At 47.6% G+C, this 25,679-nt stretch overlaps 2 protein-coding genes across 7 annotated transcripts in view; one reads left to right on the plus strand and one right to left on the minus strand.

Annotated features, from left to right (window-relative positions):
* Snx30 (sorting nexin family member 30) overlaps positions 1–24,177 on the plus strand; it is a 129,315-nt gene extending 105,138 nt beyond the window's left edge. Inside the window, exon 9 of one of the 5 annotated variants that reach the window (XM_063287322.1) lies at positions 15,220–16,104. In XM_063287322.1, the coding sequence (XP_063143392.1) occupies positions 15,220–15,336 (117 nt within the window). In that variant the 3' untranslated portion in view covers positions 15,337–16,104. Of the gene's footprint in view, positions 1–1,961; positions 7,660–15,219; positions 16,105–23,057 lie in introns of those variants that run through there. The other 4 variants (XM_063287324.1, XM_063287323.1, XM_039109447.2 and 1 more) reach the window with 4 other exon arrangements.
* On the minus strand, positions 10,062–19,133 carry Slc46a2 (solute carrier family 46, member 2). Of its 2 annotated transcripts, NM_001106652.1 has the most exons (4): positions 17,840–19,107; positions 16,466–16,549; positions 15,689–15,845; positions 11,209–11,684 (listed from the first exon to the last, which is right to left on the minus strand). In NM_001106652.1, the coding sequence occupies exons 1-4, from the start codon at positions 18,972–18,974 to the stop codon at positions 11,618–11,620; spliced, it is 1,443 nt and encodes a 480-aa protein (NP_001100122.1). In that variant the 5' UTR covers positions 18,975–19,107; the 3' UTR covers positions 11,209–11,617. The 2 variants fall into 2 exon arrangements, with proteins under 2 accessions (XP_063143396.1, NP_001100122.1); XM_063287326.1 differs by lacking the exon at positions 16,466–16,549 and having other exon boundaries at positions 10,062–11,684; positions 17,840–19,133.
* Positions 24,178–25,679: the final 1,502 nt, after the last annotated feature.

Raw genomic sequence — 25,679 nt, forward strand, 5'->3', positions numbered from 1 at the left:
AGTATTTAACTGATAGAACCATCAGTCTGGATTGTTCCCACACAGCCAGCTTAGGAGACAGGGGTCTTTTGGCGACAGTCCTGCCTCCCCAAAGGTAGGAAGCTCTCTCCAAGGGAAGTCGGCCTCCTCCTGCTGGCCGTGGGTTGGGTGAGGCACCTGCCTATCCTCTCAGTCTTCATTGGTCAGTGCTAATCATTCTTTGCAGGATAATTGCAAAGGCAAAGTAAAAATGCACTGCAAGTTTCCAGAGTGTACCAACATGAGGCAGATGCTCAACTTAAAGTTAACCTCAATGCTCTTACCTCACAGTCCAAAACCAGCCAGGCCCAGTGCCTCCATGCCGGTTGTGGATGAACTCACCATCTCTAAACTCCCAGAGTGCAGACTCAGGGCTTGCATCTGTTTCTTCCCATTGTACTGCAGACAGGGCCTGTCTGAGGCCTGGCCTCGGCTTCTCTGCACTTTTCATATGCAAGGGATTCTGTAGAGAGCTGATAAATGGCAGACTTGCACAGCCCTGTAGCATCCTGAGTCCATCAGAGAAGCATTAATGATAGATTCCCAGGGGTAAGGGGGAAATAAGCCTGCTAAAGGGAAGAAGCAAGGACAAAAGTACTTGGGGCCAGGGGAGTGGTCAGGAAAGACCAGCCTATGGAATCTTGGAGCAGCCTTATGTTAGAATCAAAGATCTGATGAACATATACTCTGGGCAGAGGGAACGACATATGCAAGTCCCAAGTAAGTCATTTGATGACTGCAAAGAATGGTCAGCATGTTCCTCTTGGGATAGGAAGAAAGACCCTTGCAGTTATGAGGGGTGGCCTTGAATTTAGAATACTATGGGCCTCCTTCCAGTCCATGGCTGGAAGCAAGCTCCTTGGGGCTGACTAGTCTTCCCTTGTTTAGGACAGGCTTCTCAGTCTGGCTTCTTCACCAGCCTCAGAGTGGCCAAGGAAGGTCTGAGAGAGAGGTTTCGCCACTCCTCTTTCTGCTTGACCTCACGCTGCCTCTCTCCACCCATCCCTGCAGACCTCCTCCCCAGGTGACTCAGGGCAGAGCTCTTCCTCACCCTAAGTCTGTCTAGTACAGTGGGCTTGCCCTTCCCTTTTGCAAAAGGCTTTTCAGAGGGAGAGATGTGTCTGCTGGGTCAGCCACTCTCAGGCAGTACCCAAGTCTTCTAAGTTCTTGTCCTGTCAGAAGGATCTGGAATGAAAGGAGCATCTGTGGGCATTCATATTCTGTGACCCATATGATAATGACTATAAAATACACGGCAGGACATGGGCCTAAGAACACCTGAGTTTGGGGCCAGTGCGTGGGTCACTGGGGTGGTAAAGGTGCTTACTGCCGAGCCTCACAGCCTGTGTTTGATCCCTGGAACCTTAAAGTTGTCCTCTGTCCTCCACAAGCATGTCATGGTATGTGTGCCCTCACCCTTCACATACACAGAAATAAATGTAAAGACTGCCAGACTCCCTGCTCCCCAATCTTTGGGGAATATATAAAAGTGGCCCAAACCAGCAAAACCAAACTTTAGGTGACAAGAGCTTTTGCCACCCACCCTGATTCAGGCGTCTGGTCACTCTGTGTTTCCATCCTTACACAAGCCCCATACCTTCAGCAATGCCTCTATCAGTTCTCAGAACTGGTGTCCTCACCAACAGTTTCCTGCCTAGTCTGGTTTTTGCTTAGGTAAAGATTTTCTTAGCGTGGATTCTTTGCACTCTTGGGTGTTGGCTCCACACTATCACGAAGGCCTACAGGCCTTGTAAACACATGGCTCCTTCATAAAGATAAGAGGACGGATTTCAGACAAACACCTGTCATGCATGTCCCCTATCGATAACAGTATTGATGTCCCCTATTGATAACAGTATTGATAGCAGACGTAGGCACCACTAGCAGGTGGCCCAGCAGGGTCAGGATTTGGCAGCTGACCTTGTGTGCTGCTCTCGTTCCAGTGCCTCATGGCGTGGGAGTCGATTATTCCACTACTGCAAGAGAAACAAGAGGCCAAGTAGCTTTGGTTTTGGAGAAAAGACTCTTCTGCCTCCACAGGGCATGGTACCCTGAACCTGAATGTCCCTGCAGTGCCGGAGAGGTCGCCGTGGGAAAACAGCACAACACCACCTCTTGAGTGTGTACTTTCTCCCCACCCACCCCCAGTCGTTTTCAGTTAGTATTTATTCCTTGGAGTCTGTGAGGCTGTAATCATCTCTCAGCAGAAGCATACCTCCATATTGTGAAGGAACCTCTTAATGGAACACTATGAAGACTTTTGAAACTGAGGGGCAGGATAACCCCCACTTGACCTGTGACATCACTTTGGGAGCATCCCAGTTGCCATTGTGGGACAGAACCCCAGTCCTGCATTTCGGGGACATGGGGAGGCATGAAGAGGGCAGCTGCGGCTTGCTGTGGAGACATCTTAGCTCTGCACTTTACCCGTGAGGGCATTAATGTGACCCAGCATGGAAGGAGGTGTAGGTACCTTCTCTCTCGGAAAGTCCTTAATTTACAGTGGCCTGTGGCTGTGGCTGCGGCTCTGGCTGTGGCTGTGGCTGTGGCAGGTCTACTGCCTGCTCGTGATGAGTGGCATCTATGTACTTGTTTCTGGTTCACACGGGGCCACCTAAATCTGTGTCTGGGAGCATCGATGCTTGAGTGAGCAAGCCAGCGTCCTTGTCCTTAATGGATGCCTCAGGATCTTGTTTCTGACCCCAGAATGCAGCAGAGGAGAAGCTTTTTGGTGTGAACTGGATAAAAAAAGGTGCATTTTTCTCTGTGAAGGTCTTGGTGTGTGTGTTTTCCGTGTTAACTGTCATCATGGTTGGGATTAGACCTGTTTGCAAACAGCTGCTGTCAATGACACTCCTGTGTGCCAAGCCCCAGCTCTGATGTCTGCTTTGTGCAATTTGCCTTTACTTCACCAAAAATGTCTCATTTAATCTGTCTGCCATGCCCGCTGACTGTCTGGGCAGCCTTGCGGTGAGGGCTGTGTGCTGCATTATTGCTGTCACTATGTGTAAACTCAGTGTGACTGCTCTACATGAGTGTTTTAACCCTCACGATTCTGTGGCCAGAAAGAAAACAGCATCTGCAGGTCCCTCAGAGACGAGAAGAGTGAGCGACATCGTGCTCTTTGCTTCTGGCTATGTAGAAATCCTCATTTGTAGCTAAAATCTGGGGGCTGCAGCTGTGCTTAAAGTCTTCATTTGAAGCTTTCCAAATTGCCATAAGCCAACAATCAGAAAGAATCTCTCTCTTCCATACCGTTGCTCTTGCTAAAAAGAAGCTGCATTTTTGTGTTCTTTTATCTCTGGCTCTTTGCTAAAAATCCCTAGATCTGGCTGCAGGTATACGGAAGGGGCTTTGTTTTTAAGGCGAAGCAGTCAAGCACTGCCTCATATACAAGTTCATTTGCAAATCCAATCATCATCCAGCATGCTAAGTCCTGTAATTCCCTCTAATATGGAGTCAGCTGCATTGGGGACACCATGGGACCGCAGGTAGACAGCATGAAGCAATTGTCCTCTCAGATTTGACAGATCCGTGATAGAGATAATAATCCCCACATCTATCGGTACTTGCCCAAACCTATCTGTGCCACCCCAGAGCCCTTGCTGTGAATTGTCTGTGGTACAAATAGAAAAGGCCCACTGAAGCAGAAGAGTAAGAACAGTCTGTACACCCCACCTCCAGCGAGTCGGCGTCTCATTCTACCTCCAAACCACCGGGCTGGTGTGGGTACGCTCAGAGTCAACCAGAACGTGGGAGAGTCAGGGCATGCGTTTGGTTACCAACAGACCTCCATCCATGCGTATCAGAGGACACCAGACTCGCCAGAGGTGATGTCCATCTTTGGGAAACATGAGGCTTTGCCTTGTGGACTGTATGCTTGATACTTGCACAGTGATGTAATGATGAACACAGTGATGTAATGATGCATACAGTGATGTAATGATGCATATAGTGATGTAATGATGCATACAGTGATATAATGTAGAAAGAACTAAAGAAAGAATTATGATGAAGCTAAAATCTGATGACCAGCTAGTTGCCAAAACCCCACGTCAATCCCGTGTGCTGGTTAGTTACACAAGAAGAAAGTCCCATAGAAACAGCCTCCGGTTGCACTGGAAAATGTATGGAGGGAAGCGTGGTCCTCAGCCATTCCCTCATGAGAGATGGTTCTCATGGCATCTTGAAGTGTTTGTCTTGTGCTGTTTATTTGGTTGGTAGGCAATGTCCCTGGGCTTTGAGTTTCCAGAAAGAGCTGGGATAATGGAGACTTTCCAGTTGGAACAATGTCAGTGGTAGAGCCAGGGACACCCATGCACAAGAAGCGCTCTTGTCTCTCTCTTCAGGATGGCAGCTGGTAAACTGAGGAGGCTGGCCTGAAGAAAAGGGGCAGGAGACAGTGAAGGAGGCCTTCCACTTCCCTGCTCCTGAGGCTCTCTCAGTCCCTGGAAACTCACCAGTCAGAAGCATCACAAAAAAGATTCCCTACATGAAGCATAGCTCAGATACTACAGTGCCAAAATGCCCCCAGAGAGGCTCCGTTACTTCTGGAGCCTCAGAGCCTTTGCCCTGAAGTCACAGGTTCCTCTGACTTATTTTCCATGAGACTTTGCCTTGAGGGTATCACGGGCAGAGGGATAGCCATAGCTGTTGAGGCTTGAACACATGCTGGTGAGATGAAAGTTGGCCATAGCAACTGCCCAGGTCCTGAGAAACGGAGGGCTTCTTCACCGTGTTAGAAACCTGCAAAGGCAAAAGAGAATTCTTAAAGCCAAGGAGATTTGAGAGACTTGATTGTTTAGGACACAGTTGTGGTTTGTAGCAAGAAAGGGTACTACTGATGTTGGGAATTTAAAAGAAGAATCTAGGCTGTGCTGCTCAAAACAAGAAGGCTTTGCTCTGCAGTGAGAGGGGAATGACCCCTCAGCCTGTGTGGGGCCAGGTTTCACCCACTCCTAAGCTCAGCAGTGATTGAGCACGGTTCGGATGGGCTGGCACTTCTCCAAGCTGCTGCTCACCTCACCAGATATTTCCCTTAGCTGAATGAAGAAAACCTAGCCTGCCTGGGATAGGAGCGGGATGTAAGACACATCTCTCTTTATACCAAATGGAGTGGGCCCTAGTTGTTGAGTAGAATGTGCTCTTTTAGCCTGTAAACAGGAGGAAACCGTGTGTGAACACTACAGCCTCTGGGGAGGGCCCTGTGGACATTTTAATTTTAGAAGTGGGCATGACGACAGTGTTTGTCTTTTGGGACAACACCCACAAAGCACTCAGAGGCCGCGTGACTTGTCCTGTCCTGTGGCACTGAAGCTGTAGGAAGCTGGCTGTTTCGATGAGGTCATTTGAGTCAAGGGAGCTCATGAGCTCACTGGGGTGTGTAGAGGAAGGCAAGGACTGCCTGAGAGGCTGTGTTGGCCCTCCTGATTTGGGTCTTGGGATGGGTTGGAACAGGGTTCTTGTCAGATCAGGGGAAACTGGCAATCTTGAAGGGTGATTTTCCCCCCGCCCCCAGGATCTGCTGCCTGTGGCTGGAGCAGGGCACACCCTTCTGGGTCCCACCTTCCCTCAGAGGCTCTCGTTAAGTATGTGACTTGGTCATCTTCGTGTATAAGACTATGCTGGGGATTTGGGGTGGCCTCCTGCCTTTCTACAGCCTTCAGGGTGGCCACAGATGGATATGCCTTCTCAGTACCTGTGGTCTTCTCTGCTCAAGGCAGCAGTGGGCACTTGCAGTATAGTTGAGGAAAATGACCTCTCCTTGACCAAGCTGAGCTGCAGTCCGAATGCCAGGGCTGCATGCTTCTTTCCTGCTTACAGTTTAGTGAATAATCAGGGATCCAGTATTTCACTGACCCACTCCAGGTTGCCAGAGTTCCGTTTGAAGGTGTCTCCATGGTTGCACACACCAGAGGACGGGGACTCTGTGTCTAGAAGGCTGAGGCGAGGGCTCCGTTGTGGGGCAGACTGTTCGCAGTCTTATCTGTCTGAGTATTCCTGGGTATGACTGTGTGTGGCAAAAGCTCGTGTCACCCAAGTAGTCTTCAACTTCTGTAGTTTGTAAATGAGTGTTGTGGAGGGAACCTTTAGATGATCAATCAGATGTGTCTTATCTTTTTAGCACTTGAAAACCAACACACCCAGGAAATGCCACACATTGTTAGAAGCCTAATTGCAGTCGCTAACCATTTGTCAGTACCTCCTAACTGCCGCTCTGCCGCTAGTGTTTAAACGTCCACGTGGAAAGCGTTACATTTGGAAGCAGCTGGTGTAAACACTTACTCTAGGCAGCTGCAGTCCTCTTAAGTCTCCAGCCAGAAGGTGGGGGCCTTTCAGGTGGCAAGATTAAATTGTGCTGTTGCCAAATAGTATTTGAATTAATACCAGGAAACAGGGACCATGGTACTGCTGGATGTTTTCGGGTGAGAAAGATGAATGTAGTGTGCTTTGGCATGGTTTGGGAGACAGTGTCAGCAGTGACAAATCACACAGCTTCAACAAGTCCTCTAGTTTGTGACAGCATGACAGGTTTACTCTGTCTCTGCGAATGGGTCCCAGAGCCCGTTTGGGAGAGAGACTCTCCAAAGGTTGAAATGCCAAATAGCATAAAACCTGTTCCCTTGACTCAATAGTAAAGCCAGGGTGAAGAGCTGCACACACCTTTCTCCCTGAAGAACCGCCCAGGTATGTGGTGATTCTGGGCTCCCACAGTCCAGCTCAGAGCAGCTAAGACCTGTGCACGCTGTTGCTGGGCAGACTGGTCCCCAGCCTCAGACCCAACCTCTGCCAAGATGCTGAGGGGAGGAGGAGGGTGTTTTCCTAGACTGTGGGTTGGTGTAACAAAGCAACGACTGTGTCAGCTGGGCCTTCGTAGGGGAACAAACCAGTACAAACCAGCATCTTCTATCAGTTAGCACTGTCCTCCTGGACCATGCTGAGGGCTGGGCCTTTCCCTCAGAGTCCCTTCTCACTGTATTTCTGTGTGCCTGTTCCCTTCATGCGTGAGTCAGGAATACATGGAGAGACAGCCTACATCTGACAGACTCCCACAAAACAAACTGCCAGCAAACTTTCTAACTCATATTTTAACTGTTAAGGGGGGATTAAAACAAAATTTTGGACTGTGGTGTTTTTTTTTTTAAATTTTTAAAAATTGTTCTTTAGTTTTAAAACTTCCAGAGATAGAAGCAGGCTTCTGAGGTATGGTCTCGCTGTGTGCTTTCTCTCCATGCTGCCATTAAGCCAAAACAAAAGCTGTGAACATAAGTGCTTGAGAGAATGCGTGTTGATAAGAAAGTGATTTATTTACAGATCCAAGTCTTTGTCTCACGAAACTACCAAAAAGAATGTCACCATTTTTCTTCGTTGTGGAACCAGAGATTATAAAAAGAAAAAAAAAAGTTGTTTTGTTGTATTTTTGATGCTGGCACAAGGTTCTTGTCCACTTTGGTTTTTCGTATATCTGTATGTAAGAAATTCTGTTTCTTGTTTACTATGGAATTAGTATTACATTTTGAGGTAAACAAAGAATTTGTATTGCTTGGTAAACTATTAACTATTAGCTTGCAAATTTAAGAATTTTTTCTTTACCTCAGTTAACTTAAGTAATGGACCAATAAACCTATGACAGATGCTTTATTTAGCCTGGGTCAGGTGCTCTTTTGTCTCTTAGGCCTGGGAACAAGGCACCTGCCTTTGGGGCTTTTTAAAAGTTTCTCAGAACACATGATGATTTGCTTGTGAGAATCAAAACCTAGAGTGACCGTAAAGACACACACAGGCACACACACAAACTTCGCATTCACATTGCTATGGGTCCTGCCTCGGTTTACCCTCTCCTGCATCTTACAAGTGGCAAATGAAGAAACTGCTGTGTCGTCACTGTGATTGCCAGGCAGATGATACAGAGATTTCTTCCTGCACGGAACAATAGCAAATCATTATATTCTGGGTCAGGGCAGCGCTTATTGTTGGGGTTTTTGGTTATTGCTTTTCTTTCCTGCTGCACCTTCAAGGCACGAGAAGGGATGCCTACAGTTTATAGAGCATTAGCATTTCTAAGTAAGACGCCAGGGCTGGAGAGAGGCTCAGTGTAAAGAGCTCTATTGCTTTCTCGATGACACAGTGTGAATCCACACCTGTGTCTGGCAGCTCACAAACTTTGAAACTCCAGCTCTAGGGCATCCATGGACCTCTTCTGACCTCCTCATCCGCACTCACTCACATGAATATGTAGTTAAAATGGAGCCGAATGTAGGGCACACACTTCTTATCCCAGCACATGGGAGACAGGAGCAGGCAGATCTCTGAGTTTGAGGCCAGTCTTGTCAGCATATTGAGTTCCAGGTCAATCAAGGCTACGTAGCCTTGATTGTTGTCTTAAAAAGAGAAGTCAGACATTGGAAAGGGCTTCATAATGATGCTGAACTTGGCTTAGTGGTGATCATCCAGTCGTTAATTCAGTTATTAATGCAACACCATTAATTTAATACTACAGTGATAGAAAATGGGGCGGCAAGACGGAATAGAGAGACGAGATTTGATCACCATTGTCTCAGTAACTGTGGTTCTAGAATAGCTCCATCTTTGAGCCTATGCCCTTTGAGGTACAGACCAGCCTTCCCTAGAGGGCTCTTGACAAACTAGCGATTATGTACACAAAGCACCTGTATGGTGGGCACTTCCGGTATGAGGGCCCTTATGGAAGGGCTCCTCCTGCTGTAGTTCAAATCCACCTAAGTGAAATGTTGGTGAGCGAGCCTTTTCTATGTGCTTGGCCGGCTGACTTACTAAGGAGTGTTTATGAACCTCCCCTCCCCGTTCAGAAGGCACAGAATGGATAGAAATAAATTGCCAAAGCCGTGGCAAGGACTGGGGAGATGGCTCAGCAGGTGAAGGTGCTTGGCACTAAGCCTGAGGAACTGAGTTCAATCCCCGGGCCCCACATGGTAAGAGAGAACAACATCGTGCAAGTTTCCTCTGACCTCCATTAAAACCACGGCAAGAAGTGCTGAGGAGGTTGTAATGGGATTTAAGAGAGAACTGTGAGAAAGGAGACTGGCTCAGAGGTGGTTTGGAACCTTACAGCCTGGGAGGTGGAGGTCCTGCTATTTTATCAGTCAGGGAAGAGAGAAAAGATGCAGCAGTCAAAGTGCTGTGTGAGGGAAAGGAAGGGTTAGGGTTATCTTTGGGGACTCATGTTGGAAAAATTCTGGGGTCTGTGGGAAAAAATAAAACATTAAATAACGAAGAACGGTGCCTTTGAGGCCTCAAGAGTTAACAATACAAGGAGGATGAAGGGGAGATTTTTGAGAGAGGAGGAGGGAAGTAAAGTTTTGATTGTTGCCTGGAGTCAGACACAAACAACCCAATGCCCTGACATTTAAGTACATTCTCCAAATATTTCACTTTCGTTTGAGAGTGCCACCTCTGTAGTTACAGGGGGAGTCCATCAGAGAAAGATTTGAATTCAAACTGTGAATATTGACTTTATTGAAAGGTGATTCTGCTTTGTAAGCAAAGGAATCAGACTAAGTAACTCAGAATAAACTGATCTTCACCATCCCATCTTTACCCCGCACACTCGGGAAGATACTGACTGAAAGCGTTCAGTTGCGCATTTCGCTAAGGAAGTCTGCTGGGATTTGGTGGGTTTTGTTTTCTGTTGGTGGTGGGTGCTGTTCCTGGGTTTTTTGGTTTGTTTGTTTATTTTTTGAGGCAGGATTTTGTGTATCCCCGCTGGTCTCAGCTTGGCAATATGGCTATGGGCTGTGATCTTTCTGCCCCACCCTCCCAAGTGCTGGGACTACGGCCTGTGTGACCAGACCTGGCTTATGTTGTGCAGAAGATTGAACCCAGGGCTTCGTGCATGATAGGCAAGCACACCACCAACTGGGCTGCTGCCCCAGCCACGATCTTTGTATTTAAAAGCAACAAAGGTGGTGGGATTGCAGACTGGTACAACCATTCTGGAAATTAGTCTGGAGGTTCTCTCAGAAAATTGGACATAGTACTACCTGAGGATCCAGCTATACCACTCCTGGGCATGTACCCAAAAGATGCCCCAACATATAAAAAAGACACGTGCTCCACTATGTTCATAGCAGCCTTATTTATAATAGCCAGAAGCTGGAAAGAACCCAGATGCCCTTCAACAGAGGAATCGATACAGAAAATGTGGTACATGTGCACAATGGAATATTACTCAGCTATCAAAAACAATGACTTTATGAAATTCATAGGCAAATGGATGGAACTGGAAAATATCATCCTAAGTGAGGTAACCCAATCACAGAAAAACACACATGGTATGCACTCATTGATAAGTGGCTATTAGCCCAAATGCTTGAATTACCCTAGATGCATAGAACACATGAAACTCAAGACGGATGATCAAAATGTGAATGCTTCACTCCTTCTTTAAAAGGGGAACAAGAATACCCTTGGCAGGGAAGAGAGAGGCAAAGATTAAAACAGAGACTGAAGGAACACCCATTCAGAGCCTGCCCCACATGTGGCCCATACAGATACAGCCACCAAACTAGAAAAGATGGATGAAGCAAAGAAGTGCAGGCTGACAGGAACCGGATGTAGATCTCTCCTGAGAGACACAGCCAGAATACAGCAAACACAGAGGCGAATGCCAGCAGCAAACCACTGATCTGAGAACAGGACCCCCGGTGAAGGAATCAGAGAAAGGACTGAAAGAGCTTGAAGGGGCTTGAGACCCCATATGAACAACAATGCCAAGCAACCAGAGCTTCCAGGGACTAAGCCACTACCTAAAGACTATACATGGACTGACCGTGGACTCTGACCTCATAGGTAGCAATGCATATCCTAGTAAGAGCACCAGTGGAAGGGGAAGCCCTGGGTCCTGCTAAGACTGAACCCCCAGTGAACATGTATGGCGGGAGGATGGGGAGGGGAACACCTATAGAGAAGGGGAGGGGGAGGGGTTAGGGGGATGTTGGCCTGGAAACCAGGAAAGGGAATAACACTTGAAATGTAAATAAGAAATACCCAATTTAATAAAGATGGAAAAAAATAAAATAAAAAAGAACATCTTAAAAAAACAAAAAATAGAAAAAAAGAAAAAGAAAAGCAACAAAGGTAGCAGCACCACCTTTCACTCCATTGCTCTTACTTCCAGCCGAGGAAAGCTCGGCCAACAAAGCTCATTTTTTCCCCAAGATTTTATATTAATTTATAAACTGTTGTCATGTGTGCAAAACTGTTGTCAGTTTTAGCAAACTGTCCGTTTCGTGTTCATTCCCCTTGGGCTGGTGAAGTTTAGGCTTTAGTCACAGTCTTCCATAGAACTAGCACGATCCCCATGTTCCTCCACTGGCATCGTTAAGATAGCAATGGAAGTAAGGGGCTGGCTGGCTGGAGCCTGAAGCCCTCCAGGACCCAGAATGCCCGAGCCAGCAGCTGGTACACCCAGGCCTGACCTCTGCCTAGCAGAGGCATTGGAGGAGCACTAGGAAATTTCCTGCAACACCCAGAAGGCGATTTCCCTCCCACTAGGGACCCGAGGGTTATGGGAAGACTGGAACTTGGGTCTCACGGGCAGAACCTTGTTCTCGCTGGCATTTCAGCTCCTCTGTGTATCCGCACACTCTCCTTGTCGTGACCCCGGGACTTGTTTGTAGGCCACAACACTGTAAGAAATTGCAGAAGAGAGCTGTAAAGGGACAGCTGGAATGAGGCAAAGCAGGTCACTCTTCCTCCTCACCCGTGTCTGAGTCAGCTCCCACCCCTCTTTCTCACCGATGGAGAGATAGGCTGACTCCACAGTGCATCAAGGCGTTGTTACTGAGTGAGAAGCCTGGCTCTAGGGAACTCTGCAGATGCTTTCCAGGTCCTGTCTGAGCAGTCCCCATCTCCAGTGAGGTGGTGAACAACTCTGCCTCACACTCCTGCCTAGTGATGAGTTCCCACGAATATCCCAATAGCAAGGTTAACCTCCACTGATCCCAACCAGTTCCGTTGCCAGCTACCTCTGAGGACCTTCTTGCTGTCACCCCTTCCCCAGCACTGGGGTTGCACTTGCTTTTACTTAGATACTGGAGACCTGAACTCATATCACCATGCTTACACAGCAAGTATTTTCCCAAGTCATCTTCATGGCCCCAAATCCTTCTCATTATTGTTTAGACAGGTCTCGGGAAGCCTAGGCTGAGTCTGGCCTGGAACTCCTGACCTTCCTGCCTTCATCCTCTGAGAGCTGGGATGATGGGGATGGCCCAGATGCCTGGTTTATGATGTGCTGGGGCTTGAACGCAGGGCTTCCTCCATGCTACGTAAGCACTCTACCAACTGAGCTATAGCCCAGCCTCAGCGGCCACGCCTTTTTGACAAAGCATTTATTCATTATACAAATCTTTCTAGAATACTTCGTAGGTGCTGAGCTCTCTGTTGAACACAGCGGACACATGGGAGCCACACAGCTATGGTCTCTGACCTCTGCAAGCATCTACTGGAAGCATATTAAATAGATCAACATGGGTGGTCACCAACTAGTGTGCTATGAAGGGAAAATACAGGAGCTTAAGCAGAGCTCAGTTTAGAGCAAGGTAAAGGGAGGAGTTTTGTTTTCTCATCTGCAAAACAGGGATAAATAATATTTACCTCAGTGGAATCCTTATGAAAGGTCATATATAAAATATTTAATGCATTTGTTAGTACCATTTTTTAAAAGCCTGGGATGGAGATGGGATAGGAATTCAATTAAGTGTGCAGGTTGGAGAAGATGAAATCATCCTCTTTTGGTGAATTATATTTTCTCGGAGCAACACAGAGAACCTCGTGAGTACCTGTGTGCTCTTGTGTGTGTGTGTGTGTGTGTGTGTGTGTGTGTGTGTGTGTGTGTGTGTGGTGGGGGGATAGGGAAGAAGGCTGAGGCAGCAGCAGACCCACAAATACTTCCTTAGCATCTCCCTGTTCATGTAAAGAAGAGCAGGAAGGGAAGACAGACAGACTCCCACAGGGGTTGTGACAATACCTCCCTTTTGTTATAGGGATTAGGCAGGGCCAGCATGAGCGCACGCACGCACGCGCACGCACGCGCGCGCGCACACACACACACACACACACACAGAGTAAATGTAAAAATCATTTTAAGGAACTGTTGCACAAAGAGATGGCTGGATGCAAGTGCACTGGGTGAAGGGTTAGGGCATCACATCCGTGCTCCCTCAACCCTCTTCCTGAAGAAGGCAAGCCGGCCTGCTTAGCACAACCCATGTGAAACTGGGAAGGGACCAGTCATCGGTTTTGTTGGTCTGTTTATAACGTGATGACCTACATTGGCTAGTTAGACTAGTTTCCTACTATTGTTTCTGGATGTTTATTTGGGTTAGAAAGGCTGTGCCAACCTTCAGTAAAATGGGATTGGTTACTTGGGTGAAGTTATTAATCCATTGTGAAGCTGACTAGGGAGTTGGGACTCCTCAAAAATCTGTACTGCAGGTTAGCTCTCACCAAGTTAGTCCAGCCCATGCCGCCATGGCCCAATGAAAAGGTCTAAAGGTTGGACAGTCCTGGCTCAGTCTGCTTGGCTAACTATCCCTACCTCTTTGTTTTTTGTGTCTTATTTTCCTTGACTAGCAAATAAAGTGAGCAGCCTTACTGACTGACTGGCCTATCACAGGAGGCCTTGCAGAGAGACCTACGTATGATATAGCGTGAGGATTCTGAAAACGGCTTTGGGCTGGAAAGATGGCTCAGCGGTTAAGAGTACTAGCTGCTCTTCCAGAGATTCTGAGTTCAATTCCCAGCAACCACATGATGGCTCACAATCATCTGTAATGGGATCTGATGCCCTCTTCTTAAAATAATAAATCCTCAAAAAACAGAACAAAACAAACAAACAAACCCAAAACCCCAGCTTCATCACAGTCTGCCTTTAATTATTATCTACTCTGCTGTTAACAATACAGCTGTTCCTAATACCAATAAATACTAATATCTAATCCTAATATAGGAACCTTGAAGAGAGAGACTGTGTCAAATCTGTTGTGCCTTGTGGCATATCCTGAAAGAGACATTTCTCTAATTGCTACTCCCCACTGGTACATGAGAAAGCCCCAATTCAGGGGAAGTGGTAGTTACATGTGGCTACCGAACCCGTAAAATGCGACTACAGAACAGAATTTACTGTAAGGATGACCACACATAACCGGATCCCAAAGATTCGGTCATTTTAAAAAGTAAAGCATTCCTGTTGCCTAATTGTGTGTGCTGGTCACATGTTGGGCCATTTATGTACCAGCTATATTAAGCTATATCATTATAATTAATTTCACCATCTTTTTTTTCTTTTTGGAGACAGGGTCTCATATGGTCTTGGCAGAACTCAAACTCACTGTGTAGCTCAGGATGACGTCGACCTTCTGATCCCCCTGCCTCCAGCTCCTGAGTGCTGGGACCACAGGTGTGCGGCACCACACTGGTTGATACAAGCTAAGCAAGCGCTGTACCAACTAAACTATGCCCCAGCCCACCTTTTCTGTTTTAAAATGTGGCTCCTGCCAGACATAGGGCACATACTTGCAATCCTAGTACATAGGCAACCGAGGCAAGATGGTGCAAGTTTGATGCCAGCCTGAGCTTCATAGCAAGACCATCTCTCAAACAACAAACAAAATGGCGGTTCCTTGGGTCTGGGGGGATGGCTCAGTGGTTAAGAACACTTACTGGCCTTGTTCAGTTGATATCACTGGGAGGCCTGCTCTTTTCTGAAGGAACAGTGGGTCTGGGGGAGAGAGGAGGTGAGAGGGATGGAAGGAGTGGAGGGAGGGAAACTGTGGTCAGGGTGTATTCTATGAGGCAAATAAAGGGGGATAAAGAACACTTGTTGCTCTCTCAAAAGGCCTGAGTTGGGTTTCCAGCACCCAGATGGCAGTTCACAACCACCTGTAACTTTAATTCTGGAGGATCCCGGCTTCCTCTTCCTGCCTCCATGGGCGCTGAATACACACGGTGGACAGATGGACATGCAGACAAAACACTCAAAATAAAAACTACAGTTACTTAAAAATAAAGCCTCTCCTTAGCAAATTTAAAGCACGCACACACACATACACACACACACGTACACACACGTGCACACACACTCACTCACTTGTGATTTACATTCATTTCTAGTGAAGCCAGAGTTAACCCTTCCTTTCCATTCTGTTGGCCCTCCACTAGGCTAGTGCCTGGCCCTGGAGCCCTTGTGTCTTCTCTGCTGGTCCTCCCCCTGCCTGTGCCTGCCTGGAGCTGATGCTCTTGCCTCCCAGAGGAAGAGGTGGCGGACCCGTTGCCTAAGGCCTTGTTGGGGAGCTCACACTTCAGTGATCACCGAGTGCCTTCAAAGCACAGCGAAGGGACAAGCTGGGTGACTTTTGCCTAAAGGGATCCAAACCAAAGAGGTCAGAATGGCTCAAACCGCTTTCTAACCTGGCCTCCACCGGTAAGAAAGCATGTGCAGCATCTATAAATAAGCCGTCTCTCAGAAGTGCCAGAAAGGAGCCAGATCTTTGGCGCCATCGTTGGACTTTTCAGCTTGAAGGAACATCTTTGTCAGAGAGTTTATCATTACCAAACCAAAACAACAACAAAGTCTGCAATTGACCTATGCACCGGCCCCAACCCACACAGCAGGCAGTTTCTGTCTTACCCAATTGGGACAATGGCCAAGAAGGAGAGAAAAGAAGACAGAAGAAAGCAGGTGCCGGCGAACTTGTTCAGCGTAAGCTGATAGATCTTGTTGTACATGGTGGATGTCACCACCCCAGTCAGAGCTAGGCACAGCTGCAGTATGACGAAAATCTTTCCTGTGAAGGAGAGGAATGTTATCAACAGATCTGCTGTTGTCCCTTTCTTGTTCTGCCTACCTGGTCTCTGGGCAGCTCCGGGAGTCCCCCACCCCCACTCCCCCCACACTCTCCTAAGGAATCCTTTTCAGTCGCTGTGGCTCAATTTGATGAGTGTCCTGTCTCCATCTAGTTGGAGCTTCCCAAAATGTCATTCTTTGTCTCTGGATTTCTAGTGACTAGCTTTGTGAGTTTTTTTCCACCCTCCTTTCTCCATTCCAAAAGACCAATATGTTCCTTATGAGTTTGAGGATGCTTCTAGAACTCTCTCTCTCTCTCTCTCTCTCTCTCTCTCTCTGTGTGTGTGTGTGTGTGTGTGTGTGTGTGTGTGTGTGTGAGAGCCAGAGCTACACATAAAGCTCCAGGAGCCCTCCTCTTGGCCTCCTTTTGGTCTCCTCAGCACTGGGACTATGTATTCCCACCAGCAGTTTACAAGTGGTGGAGATCCAATCCCAGGATGCCATGCAAGCCTGTTACCAGCTGAGCCCTCTCCCTAGACCCACTTCTTGGTCTTCAGGAAGTCTGTGCAGCAAGCTGAGACAGCCTGGGCAGGACGCCCTGGAGAAAGTCCTCTCACTCACCATAGGAAGAGTCCTTTACAAGCTTGGACATGGCTGACCGGATGGTTGTGATGGGAATAAGTGCAAACAGCATGACAGCTCGGGCTGAAACAGATGGGAGGGAGAAACACCTCTCACCTGAGTCCAGCTTCCACCCAGGAGATGGAAGGAAGCAAAGGTTTCACCTCCAGCCCCCCTCCCCTCAGCCCCTGTGGCCTGCGAGCCTTAGACTTCTCTGCTGGTAATGCCCCAAGTGACCCAGACTCTGAATCTCTACCCCGTCTCTAGTTCAGCTGCTTCTCTTCCTTAAGGCATTATTAACTAGTCAAATACAGGGAGAGGGAGGAAGAAGGGGGAGGAAGGACAGAGATGCAGTGGGAAGGGCTGGGGTGGGGGGCACGCTGTCCTCTGTACAAGGCTTTCTTAACTGGAAATGGGCACCAGGTTATCTTGCTATTTGCTGCCTCTCCAAGGTGTATGGCCTGAGGCAATTCTTTGATAACTATCTAGAATTTCCCTTTCCAAGTTGTTAGCTATTAGGCACACGTGGCCTGTGCAAGCTAACATGAAATAAGCATTAAACTCTGTTCTTTCATTACATTAGCCACATATCAAATGCTCCATAGCCACACATGGCTAGTGGACATTGCGTTGACAGACGGAGGCCACTCTGTACCTGTAGAAAGTTCTGCTGCAGCACGAGTCTAGAGCTTTCTACTTAGGGTTGACCAGTCTCTGTCCTCCAGTGGAAACCTCAGCCCACTGCCTTGTGGGAATGTATCATAGGAGCCAGTTACTGAGGAATTGTGGGCATTGTTAAAAAGCCCCTATTTGGCACTGACTAAGGGAATTTGTGTGTTTGTGTGTGTGTGTGTGTGTGTGTGTGTGTGTGTGTGTGTGTGTGTCTTACTTCTTTAAAGCTAGAGAGAAGACTGGAGAGAGATAGCTTGGTAAAGGTGTGCGCAGCCAAGATGGAGAACCTGAGTTCAATCTCTGTAACCCACATGGTGGGAGGAGAAAATAAACTCTGGCAGGTTGTCTCCTGACCACGCACACCTCCCCACTCTGATGAAATAAATATGATTTATTACTAAAGTTAAATGAACCCCAATCCCATCTCCACTTAAGGCTGTGTTGAGCCTTCCGTCTGACTCCAAGATCCAATGACCATGTCTTGGCCCAGAGCCAAGGGTACTGCCATGGCAAGATTCAGACAGCAATACAGGTAACACACACCACAATACAGATACCTCTATTCCTGTTTCCTTTGTACCTCCTGGATAGCAAATTCAGTCCCTGGTACTGAACTGGGACTCCTAGACCACAGTACCCCTTAGCATCAGACCATGGCACAGAGGGCCCTCAGTACCCTGCTTCCCTAAGCTCCAGACTTACCAATATAGAACATGTATGTCTTCTTCACAAAGGCCAAGAGAAGGGCTCCAGACCCAAAGGAAACCATCCCAATTATGATCATCGTGGTGTCCCGGAAGTAGCGGGAGAAGACCAAGACACCCAAGAAGCTGGTTATGAAGATTATGTACCCAGAAGCCATCCCATAGCCCAGCTGCACTTGGTTCCAATGGAGAGGATCCTTTAGCACGAAAAGGGCCATAACGTCCAATGTGCCCACGACAGCAAGGTCATAAACAATGGCGCCCACAAACAGCAGAGCAATGATGGCTTGGGAAGGCTTCTCTTTTCCAGGAGTTGGAGGGTTTGCCTGTATATTAGGCTTGTCCTGTTGATCTGGATCCAGGGTTCGATAGGTGCCCATCATGCCAGACACAGTATCTACAGTGGGGTGCACCTTGTTGGGCTTGGACACAGCTTCAGGGACCTTTAGCACGAAGAGACTGTAGAAAAGGGCAAACGCCGCACAGCCCACGCTGCAGGCGGTTAACAGAAGGCCTTGCGCAGAGTGCCCAACGATTTGCTTGAAGAGATGCCCTGAAGCCATACTGCCACAGAACCCAGCCAAGCCTAGGACTAAATCGATGAGGATGAGGCGCACGGAGCGGCGGCTTTGGGAGCAGCTCAGGGATCCCAGCGCCATGACCCCGGACCAATAAGCGGAGAAGCCCCCGCACAGCCCATTGAGCGCCGCTGCTCCGTACATCACCTCCAGTGGCCAGTCCAGCATCACTTTGAGTAAGAGTCCGATGCGGGACAGAAGGAAGCCCAGCATCGCCGTGCAGATAGAGATCTTACGGTGGTAGCGGTCGCTGAGCCAGCCCAGTACATAGGCGGACAGCAGGGGTGTCAGGCCCACCACGAGGTTGTAAATGATGTAGAAATTGGAGATGGCCTTCTGCTGTTGGTCCTCCTGACGTTCCCCCAGCGACTGGTTGGCACTGTAATTAGAGGAGTCTCTAGCGTCAGATGCAAAGGACTCCTTCAGTACCAGAAGTAGTCCTGTATCATAGAGGGAACCGGCCACCTGGGTTGAAGCCACCACAGGCTCGATCCAAGTCCTCACCCGGAAGCCAGAGAGCGAGCCGCTCCACGGACAGGTGAACCCGGGACCCATGTGACCTGTGTGACAGGGAACGGGCCTTGCTGTCTGCAGAGTCTGGGAGATGCTCCCAAATTTGGAGGGTCAGGGCTCAGTCCCAGAGTGTTTCAAGTGCGTGCCTCGAGAGCAGAGCTGAGGTGGCTGTGTGACAGTAGCCAAGGAACTTGCCTAACTGCGGCCCCTCCTCCTCAGGTCAGAAAAAGCAGCGCCCCACCTCCACCTCCACCCCGGGTCGGCAGAGCGGACTGGCAACAGCCCAGAGAAGCTACTGGGTCAGAGCACTCGCGAGCTTGGCTCCCTCCCCCACGCCCCTAGAGCAGCCTAGACAACCTGCCTTCCCCGACAGCTGAGTACCAAAGTCGCTGAAGCTCAGTCAAGCAAGAGAGCTCTGGGACCTGCCCAGCGATTGTTTCTAAGTTCTTCCTCCTTTGGAGGCAGGTTTGGGCAGGGGTCTAGTGCTTTCTTAGGCTTCTGCTTGATGCAACTCTGAGGTGCCAAGTTTTCTTTGTTGGAAGTAACAGGAACCTTGGCGCACACACAACTCGGGGTTCTAATCTCAGTACCATGTAAATCAGGAACGCTGGGACATATGTGTGAGTCCAGCACTTGAGACAGGGAGGCAGAACCGTAAGAAGTTCAAGGTCAGCCTCTCATACACAGAAAGTTTGCTACAAGAGACTCTGTCTCAAACAAACAGACAAACAAGAGCAAACAAACACAAAAGATGATTCAACGGGTAAAGGGGCGGCCATAAAGCTTTGTGGTAATCCCTGAGACCCATCCCGTGGAAGGAAAGAATGACTCAGAAAGCTGCCCTCTGACCTTCATGCACATACTGTGGTACAGAAACACACACACACACACACACACACACACACACACACACACACACACACACACACACACAGTCGATTAATTAAAAATATTAAAAATAACAAGGACCCATTTGTAAGAAGCTAGCAACACAGACAGACTTTCAAAGAAGCCATCTAGATGGCAACTCCTTCAGGTCAACGGTCTCTCTGAGCAGTGCCTACCTCGGGCACCTGTATTAATGGGCCTTTCTCGTTGGATTCCAGCCTCCCTCAACTTCCAGTCCCAGATGCCTCTCCACAGCATAAAACTGGACTCTCTCTGGCAGGACTCCTGGTGGCGTTTACTGAAGTCAGCAGGTTTGTCTGAATCAAGATGGGAGCAGAGATCTTTTTTGCTTCCTCGTAGTTGTTCTTCCTGTCTCATAGCCTTAATCCTATCTAGCCTGGGCTAAGAGTTCTGCTCCCCAGGCCCCTGGCTTTCTCCTTCAAGTGCACGCTTCTGGATGAGGTGATCCTGGGTAATGCAGGAATCTAAATACGCCGAGGAGTAAGAAGACCTTTCTCTTCCACATGGATGGTTAGAAAATCACTCGGTCTCTGTTCTTGTCTCTCCATCTTCAACCCTGGCACGGTAAATAGTCACACAACTGGCAGAAATTCAAAGGTACAAGGATACATGAGTCTGCCTGGGAGAGTCTAAAAAGCCATATGTTTCTACAGTGGGTGGCGAGAGATTAGATTCCAGACAGTTCTTGTGTAATTCTGTGCCCCTTTGGTAGTATTAAGTGGGGTGCTCTCTCTCCTCCTTGTCACCAGTCAACCCCCTCTTTTGGGTGTTCAGATCTAACTCTGACTTCTGCAAAGAGGAAGATGTATCCTGTCTCCCCTTGAGAGATGCGCCTTGTAGCTCTGGCTCCCAGCTGTGTCTTTCTCCCATACCTTGGCCTACTTTCACCAACCCATGCCTGGCTCTCCTACTCCATTCCTGACATAGTTTTCTAAGGCTGCACCAGGCAACTCAGCAAGCTGCTCTCGTGCGTGCGTGGCAGAAACTCCAGGGATGGTTGGGTCACAAGAGTTCCGCAATCAACGATAGTACAACCAGAAGGACCACTCCGGCCATTTGATCAATGGAGTCTGCTCTTGGCTGCTGTAAACAGCAGGAGGCAACCTTGCCCAATCTCTGGCAGGTTTTATGGGTTTTCAACTCTCACTTTTTTTTTTTTTTTTTTTTTTTGTGGAATATAAGAAACCTCTCTTACGGATTCACACCAGACCTGGGAGAAGCTGGGTGTTGGCCAGCCTTGGTGTTCTCCAGATTTGAGAACTGAATCTCCTGGTCTAGAAATGAGCTACTCTCAGGTCCGATGATGTCTTTCTCGACTTGGACTACTGTGGGTTGGATGATATTCTCATTACACGCTTTCTCTCCTCTCCATCTCTGAATGATGGATCCAACTGAAGTGGCTCCTGGCCATCTTCTGGGACCAACAGGTTGAGCCTTGACTCTCTGCTACATTAAGATTTAGTATCCTTTACAGGCCCGTGATCTTAAATTTCTTGTTCCAGGATTTTCTGGAAAGGGGTTTCTCTACTCCTAAAGCACTAGCAATAAAGCGAGCACCACTGCCTTGTATGTCAGCTGTGAGGATTGTTCTGGAAACTAATCTGTAGCTTATAACTGGCCTCATGAAAGAGAAAAGGTTACATTTCTTATCTCCATGTGAATAAGGGTACTCTACTCCACCTATCTCATGTGGTCTAGGCTAGCCTCAGACTCACCATGACACCAATGGTGACCTTGAAGTTCTAATCCTCTTGTTTCTACCTCTTGATGGAACTATAGTGAGCATGGGGTGCTGGGCTTTTGGGGTGCTGGGGATGAAACACAGGGCATTAGGCATTCGAGGCAAGCTCTCTATCAAGTGAGGCACACCTCCTCCCTACCCTAGCCCACAGTTTTAGGAAGAAAGGAGACATCTAACATTAACTGAACTCTTATCATGTACTAAGCACATTATATTAACAAATTCGATTAATTGTCTGGGGAAGTCTATGAGCTGAAACCAGAGATGTTGAAGTAATTTGCACAAGCTTATACAGAAAGCCAGTATTTAGCATCGGGCAGTCTTTGAAAGCCTACAGCTGTGGAGAGAATGCTGCAATTCATCTGAAGATGCCTTCCCAACCAGGATGGAGAGATCCAAAAACATCATTGTCGACGTGGGCAGGGACTTGTTGCTCAATGGTGGATTGCAGAAATGAGCAAGAGGTGTGGTTGAAAGCTTCTTTACTGAGCTTACATCCAAGGTACTTTACAGTCAAATAGGAGATACACACACACACACACACACACACACACACACACAAATGTAAATTTTAAAGGAATCTATTTCATAGAAAAAATATAAAATAAAATTATTTGGCTGGAGAGATGGCTCAGTGGTTAAGAGCACTGGGTTGCTCTTCCAGAGGTCCTGAGTTCAATTCCCAGCAACCACATGGTGGCTCACAACCGTCTGTAATGAGGTCTGATGCTCCTTTCTGTCATGCTCATGCAGGCAGACATGCAAATTGAGCACTCAAATATGTAAATAAATAAAAAATCTCTTAAAAATAAAATAATTTCTTTTATAAGCAATGTATTAATTAATATATTTATAAGCTACATGTATACACACACATATATATATATATATATATATACACATATATGTTGTGAATTGCCCTGGTGCTATTTGCATTTTGATGCTAATTCTGCTTCCCCAAGAGGGGCTGCCTGGGACACGGAGTGAATTACTGTACTCAGGTGACTTCATCTGAAGCTTCTCTCCATTTTAACTTGTAAAGTAAGGGCCAGAGCCGGTGACTGGGCAGGGGAAGGGAAGGTGCAGTGGGAAGTTTTGGAGAGAAGGAGGAGGGGAGAAGAGAGAACAATGGAGGAGGAGGTGGGAGGAAGATGGAGCAGAGGCCCATCTTGTGTTCATGTTAACTGAGTTGTGTTTTCATTACCTGGGCTTGTTTGAGTTGGAGATTTTACCACAAAAACATATATATGTGCATACACATGTATGGATGATACATGTATAATATACATGTGTATATATACACACATATAAACATATATTAGCATTATATACATGTATAAGCAACATATATAAGGAATAAACATGCTCTCTTTCTATACGTGTCCCTCAGTTCCTGTCTTTCCTTTTCTTACTCTTTGATAATTCCGTACATGTACATGCTGTGTTTAACTGTTTGCCATTTGCTTGTGTTTCAGGAAATGGGACCCATTCTTGTTCATGCCAGCAGTCACAATTAAACTCAATGGATCAAAATAAAACAAACAAACAAAAAAGACAGCTGGGCAAGATGTCAAACAGCCTGCCATTTCATTTGGGATCATTCCCTTCCCCTTCTCATGGGCGGTCAGTGTGAGTCTTTGTTCTTTTATTGGGCAGAGACTGGTGAAGACTGAGTTCCACATGAGCTGGCACAAAGCCAAGCAAGGACCATGGAGAAGTCCCAGAGCACACGCATCTCCCGTGGGTGGGCTGACCTATGGCACAGGCTCTGGCTTTCACAGGCCACAGGACTGAGGAGCTAAAACCATTTACTGCACCTGGAGAAACAGAGACCCCCTCAGCTGACATGCAAGACAGAGGTGTTCTTTTTATTGCTAGTTTTTTCGGGGCTGAGGTAAACCTTTGCATCCCCCCCCCGAAATGGAAAATGAGCTCTCCTATGAAACCTAAATACATAATAGACTAGAGCCTGTCTGTTTGCCAAGCAGGACAACCTGGGTTCTGTTCCTGGTTCCCTCCTGATGGAAGGAGAGAACCAACGCTCATAATGTGTCCTCTCACCTCTACATTCACATTGTAGCCTACAGACATTCAATAAATACAGTGCAATTCTATATGATCTGACGGAGAGAGACGTGCACACCCAGCCAAGAAGTCAGGCAGATCTCGGCAGTGAGCAGCCACGGTTAACAGGGAGTTAGCTGCTGGTTGCTGGAGTGCTGCCTCCTCACTCGGCCGGCAGAGGCCTGATGGATGACCAGGAACAAGGATAGCAGCTTGGCATCAGTGCATTCATATTGCCTCTGCCCTATTGGCTACTTTAAACGTTAGGTCAGATTCCTGTTCAAGTCTGTATTTAAGAAGTGTTCATCTAAAACCGGTAACCTCCCACACACGCCTTCTGCAAGGCTGAAGAGTAACCAAGGCATGGTTAATAACTGAAGGGCTATAATAATCACCAAGTTGTCAACCGCCAGCCTTTTGTGTATGTGATTTAGTCTTTATCCACTCTTTGAGAATTTCACACGTACATGCAATGGATTTGATTGTACTCACCCCTGACCCTCCCTCCCTTAACTCCTCCCAGGTACACCTTGACCCTCATCTCCTCCCAACTCTGTCTTCTTTTTAAAAAAAGGTATCTATTGTAACTGTGTGTGTGTGTGTGTGTGTGTGTGTGTGTGTGTGTGTGTGTGCCTGTGTAGGGGTATGTGTACTTAGTATAGGTGCCCAGGGGCCCAGAGGTATTCAGTCCTCTAGAACTGGAGTTACAGGTGGTTGTGAGCCGCCTGACTATTGGTGCTGGGAATCGAAGGTGGGTCCCCTGCAAGAGCACTACTTGCTCCAAACCTCTGAGCCATCTCTCCAGCCCACACCACGCTTGTATAACCCACTAAGCTTAATTTGTGATACACATATATGTGTGTATACATCTTAAATCTAGAAGCTACAACCTTTCTGCCACCTCTTCCATGATAAGTCATGGGGACATAGAGGCAGCCTATGATCCAGATGTCCCGCTTGTGGCTGAGCATTCCCAGACTTCTCTGCAGTGGTGTTTCTGCATTAACCACGGTCCACTGCGAGCATGCGCGTGCGCGCGCGCGCGCGCGCGCACACACACACACACACACACACACACACACACACACACACACTCACTCACACTCATGCTCGTAAAGCCATCTGTGGGAACATGCTTACCTACCAAAGGCCACATTCTTAAAGGAAACTGACTCTCCCTCCGACTGTCAATACCTGCAGCTGTGAGCCTCCTTCCCTCGCCCACTGGTGTGTCAACTGATTAGCTCTTGCACGAGCAGCCACAGTTGCCTTGACTTTATCAGTGCAGTGGCCCCCTCTTATCTGCAGTCTTCCCCAAACCCACAGCTATTATTCTGCTAAGTGAGCATGGCATGAAACTCCCTTTTGAATTAATACCTCTATGCCCAGAGATTAGTGCAGCTCAGGCCTCATCAGAGAAACCTCTCTGTGCAGTGGACCGTGAAGGATGTAGCTTCTAGATTTAGGATGTGCTGCTCCAGAACACGAGAGCAGCATCTAGAAGTTTCCAATCATTGTCTTAATCCCAAAAGAAGGTGCCGTGGTTGACCTAATTAACCATCATGCTCTCTGACTCATTCTTTTTTTTTTTTTTCCTGGATCACTCCTTCTTGCAGTTACTGTGGGTTCCAAGATAGCAGGTCTGACCAAGAAACATGTTGCAATGAGAGTCAGAACTACTCTGTAGGCTGTAGCTCTCCTGTCACCAACCAGGCTCCTCACGATACTCTTGAGATCGCATCACCCAGACCGGCTTTATTCCTTTCTTATGTAGCCTGAAGTTCTTGATGCCTCGAGGGCAAGACTAGGATGCTGCTGTCTCTTGCAAGATATTTGATCACCAAAGATTGTGTAAATATCAAATATTTGGATATTTAAAGATATTTGAAACCCAAGATTGTGTTATTTGCTGGGGGAAAAAAAAAGAACTGTTTCCAGTTGTGGTGAGATTCAGCCCTTAACACATACCTTTAATCCTTCTGGTTGGAATACCCACACACCATTAGTACACACCTTTAATCCCAAACAATGAC

This window comes from Rattus norvegicus, chromosome 5 (assembly GCF_036323735.1).
Source record: "Rattus norvegicus strain BN/NHsdMcwi chromosome 5, GRCr8, whole genome shotgun sequence".
Lineage (NCBI taxonomy): Eukaryota > Metazoa > Chordata > Mammalia > Rodentia > Muridae > Rattus > Rattus norvegicus.

Excerpts from the sequence above, each read along its gene's own strand:
- Slc46a2 (NM_001106652.1), bottom strand. The coding sequence starts at position 18,974 with ATGGGTCCCGGGTTCACCTGTCCGTGGAGCGGCTCGCTCTCTGGCTTC. Across the intron at positions 16,550-17,839 it reads GACATACATGTTCTATATTG|CCCGAGCTGTCATGCTGTTT; the intron begins GTAAGTCTGGAG and ends CATCTGTTTCAG. Across the intron at positions 15,846-16,465 it reads TGTAAAGGACTCTTCCTATG|GAAAGATTTTCGTCATACTG; the intron begins GTGAGTGAGAGG and ends TCTCCTTCACAG.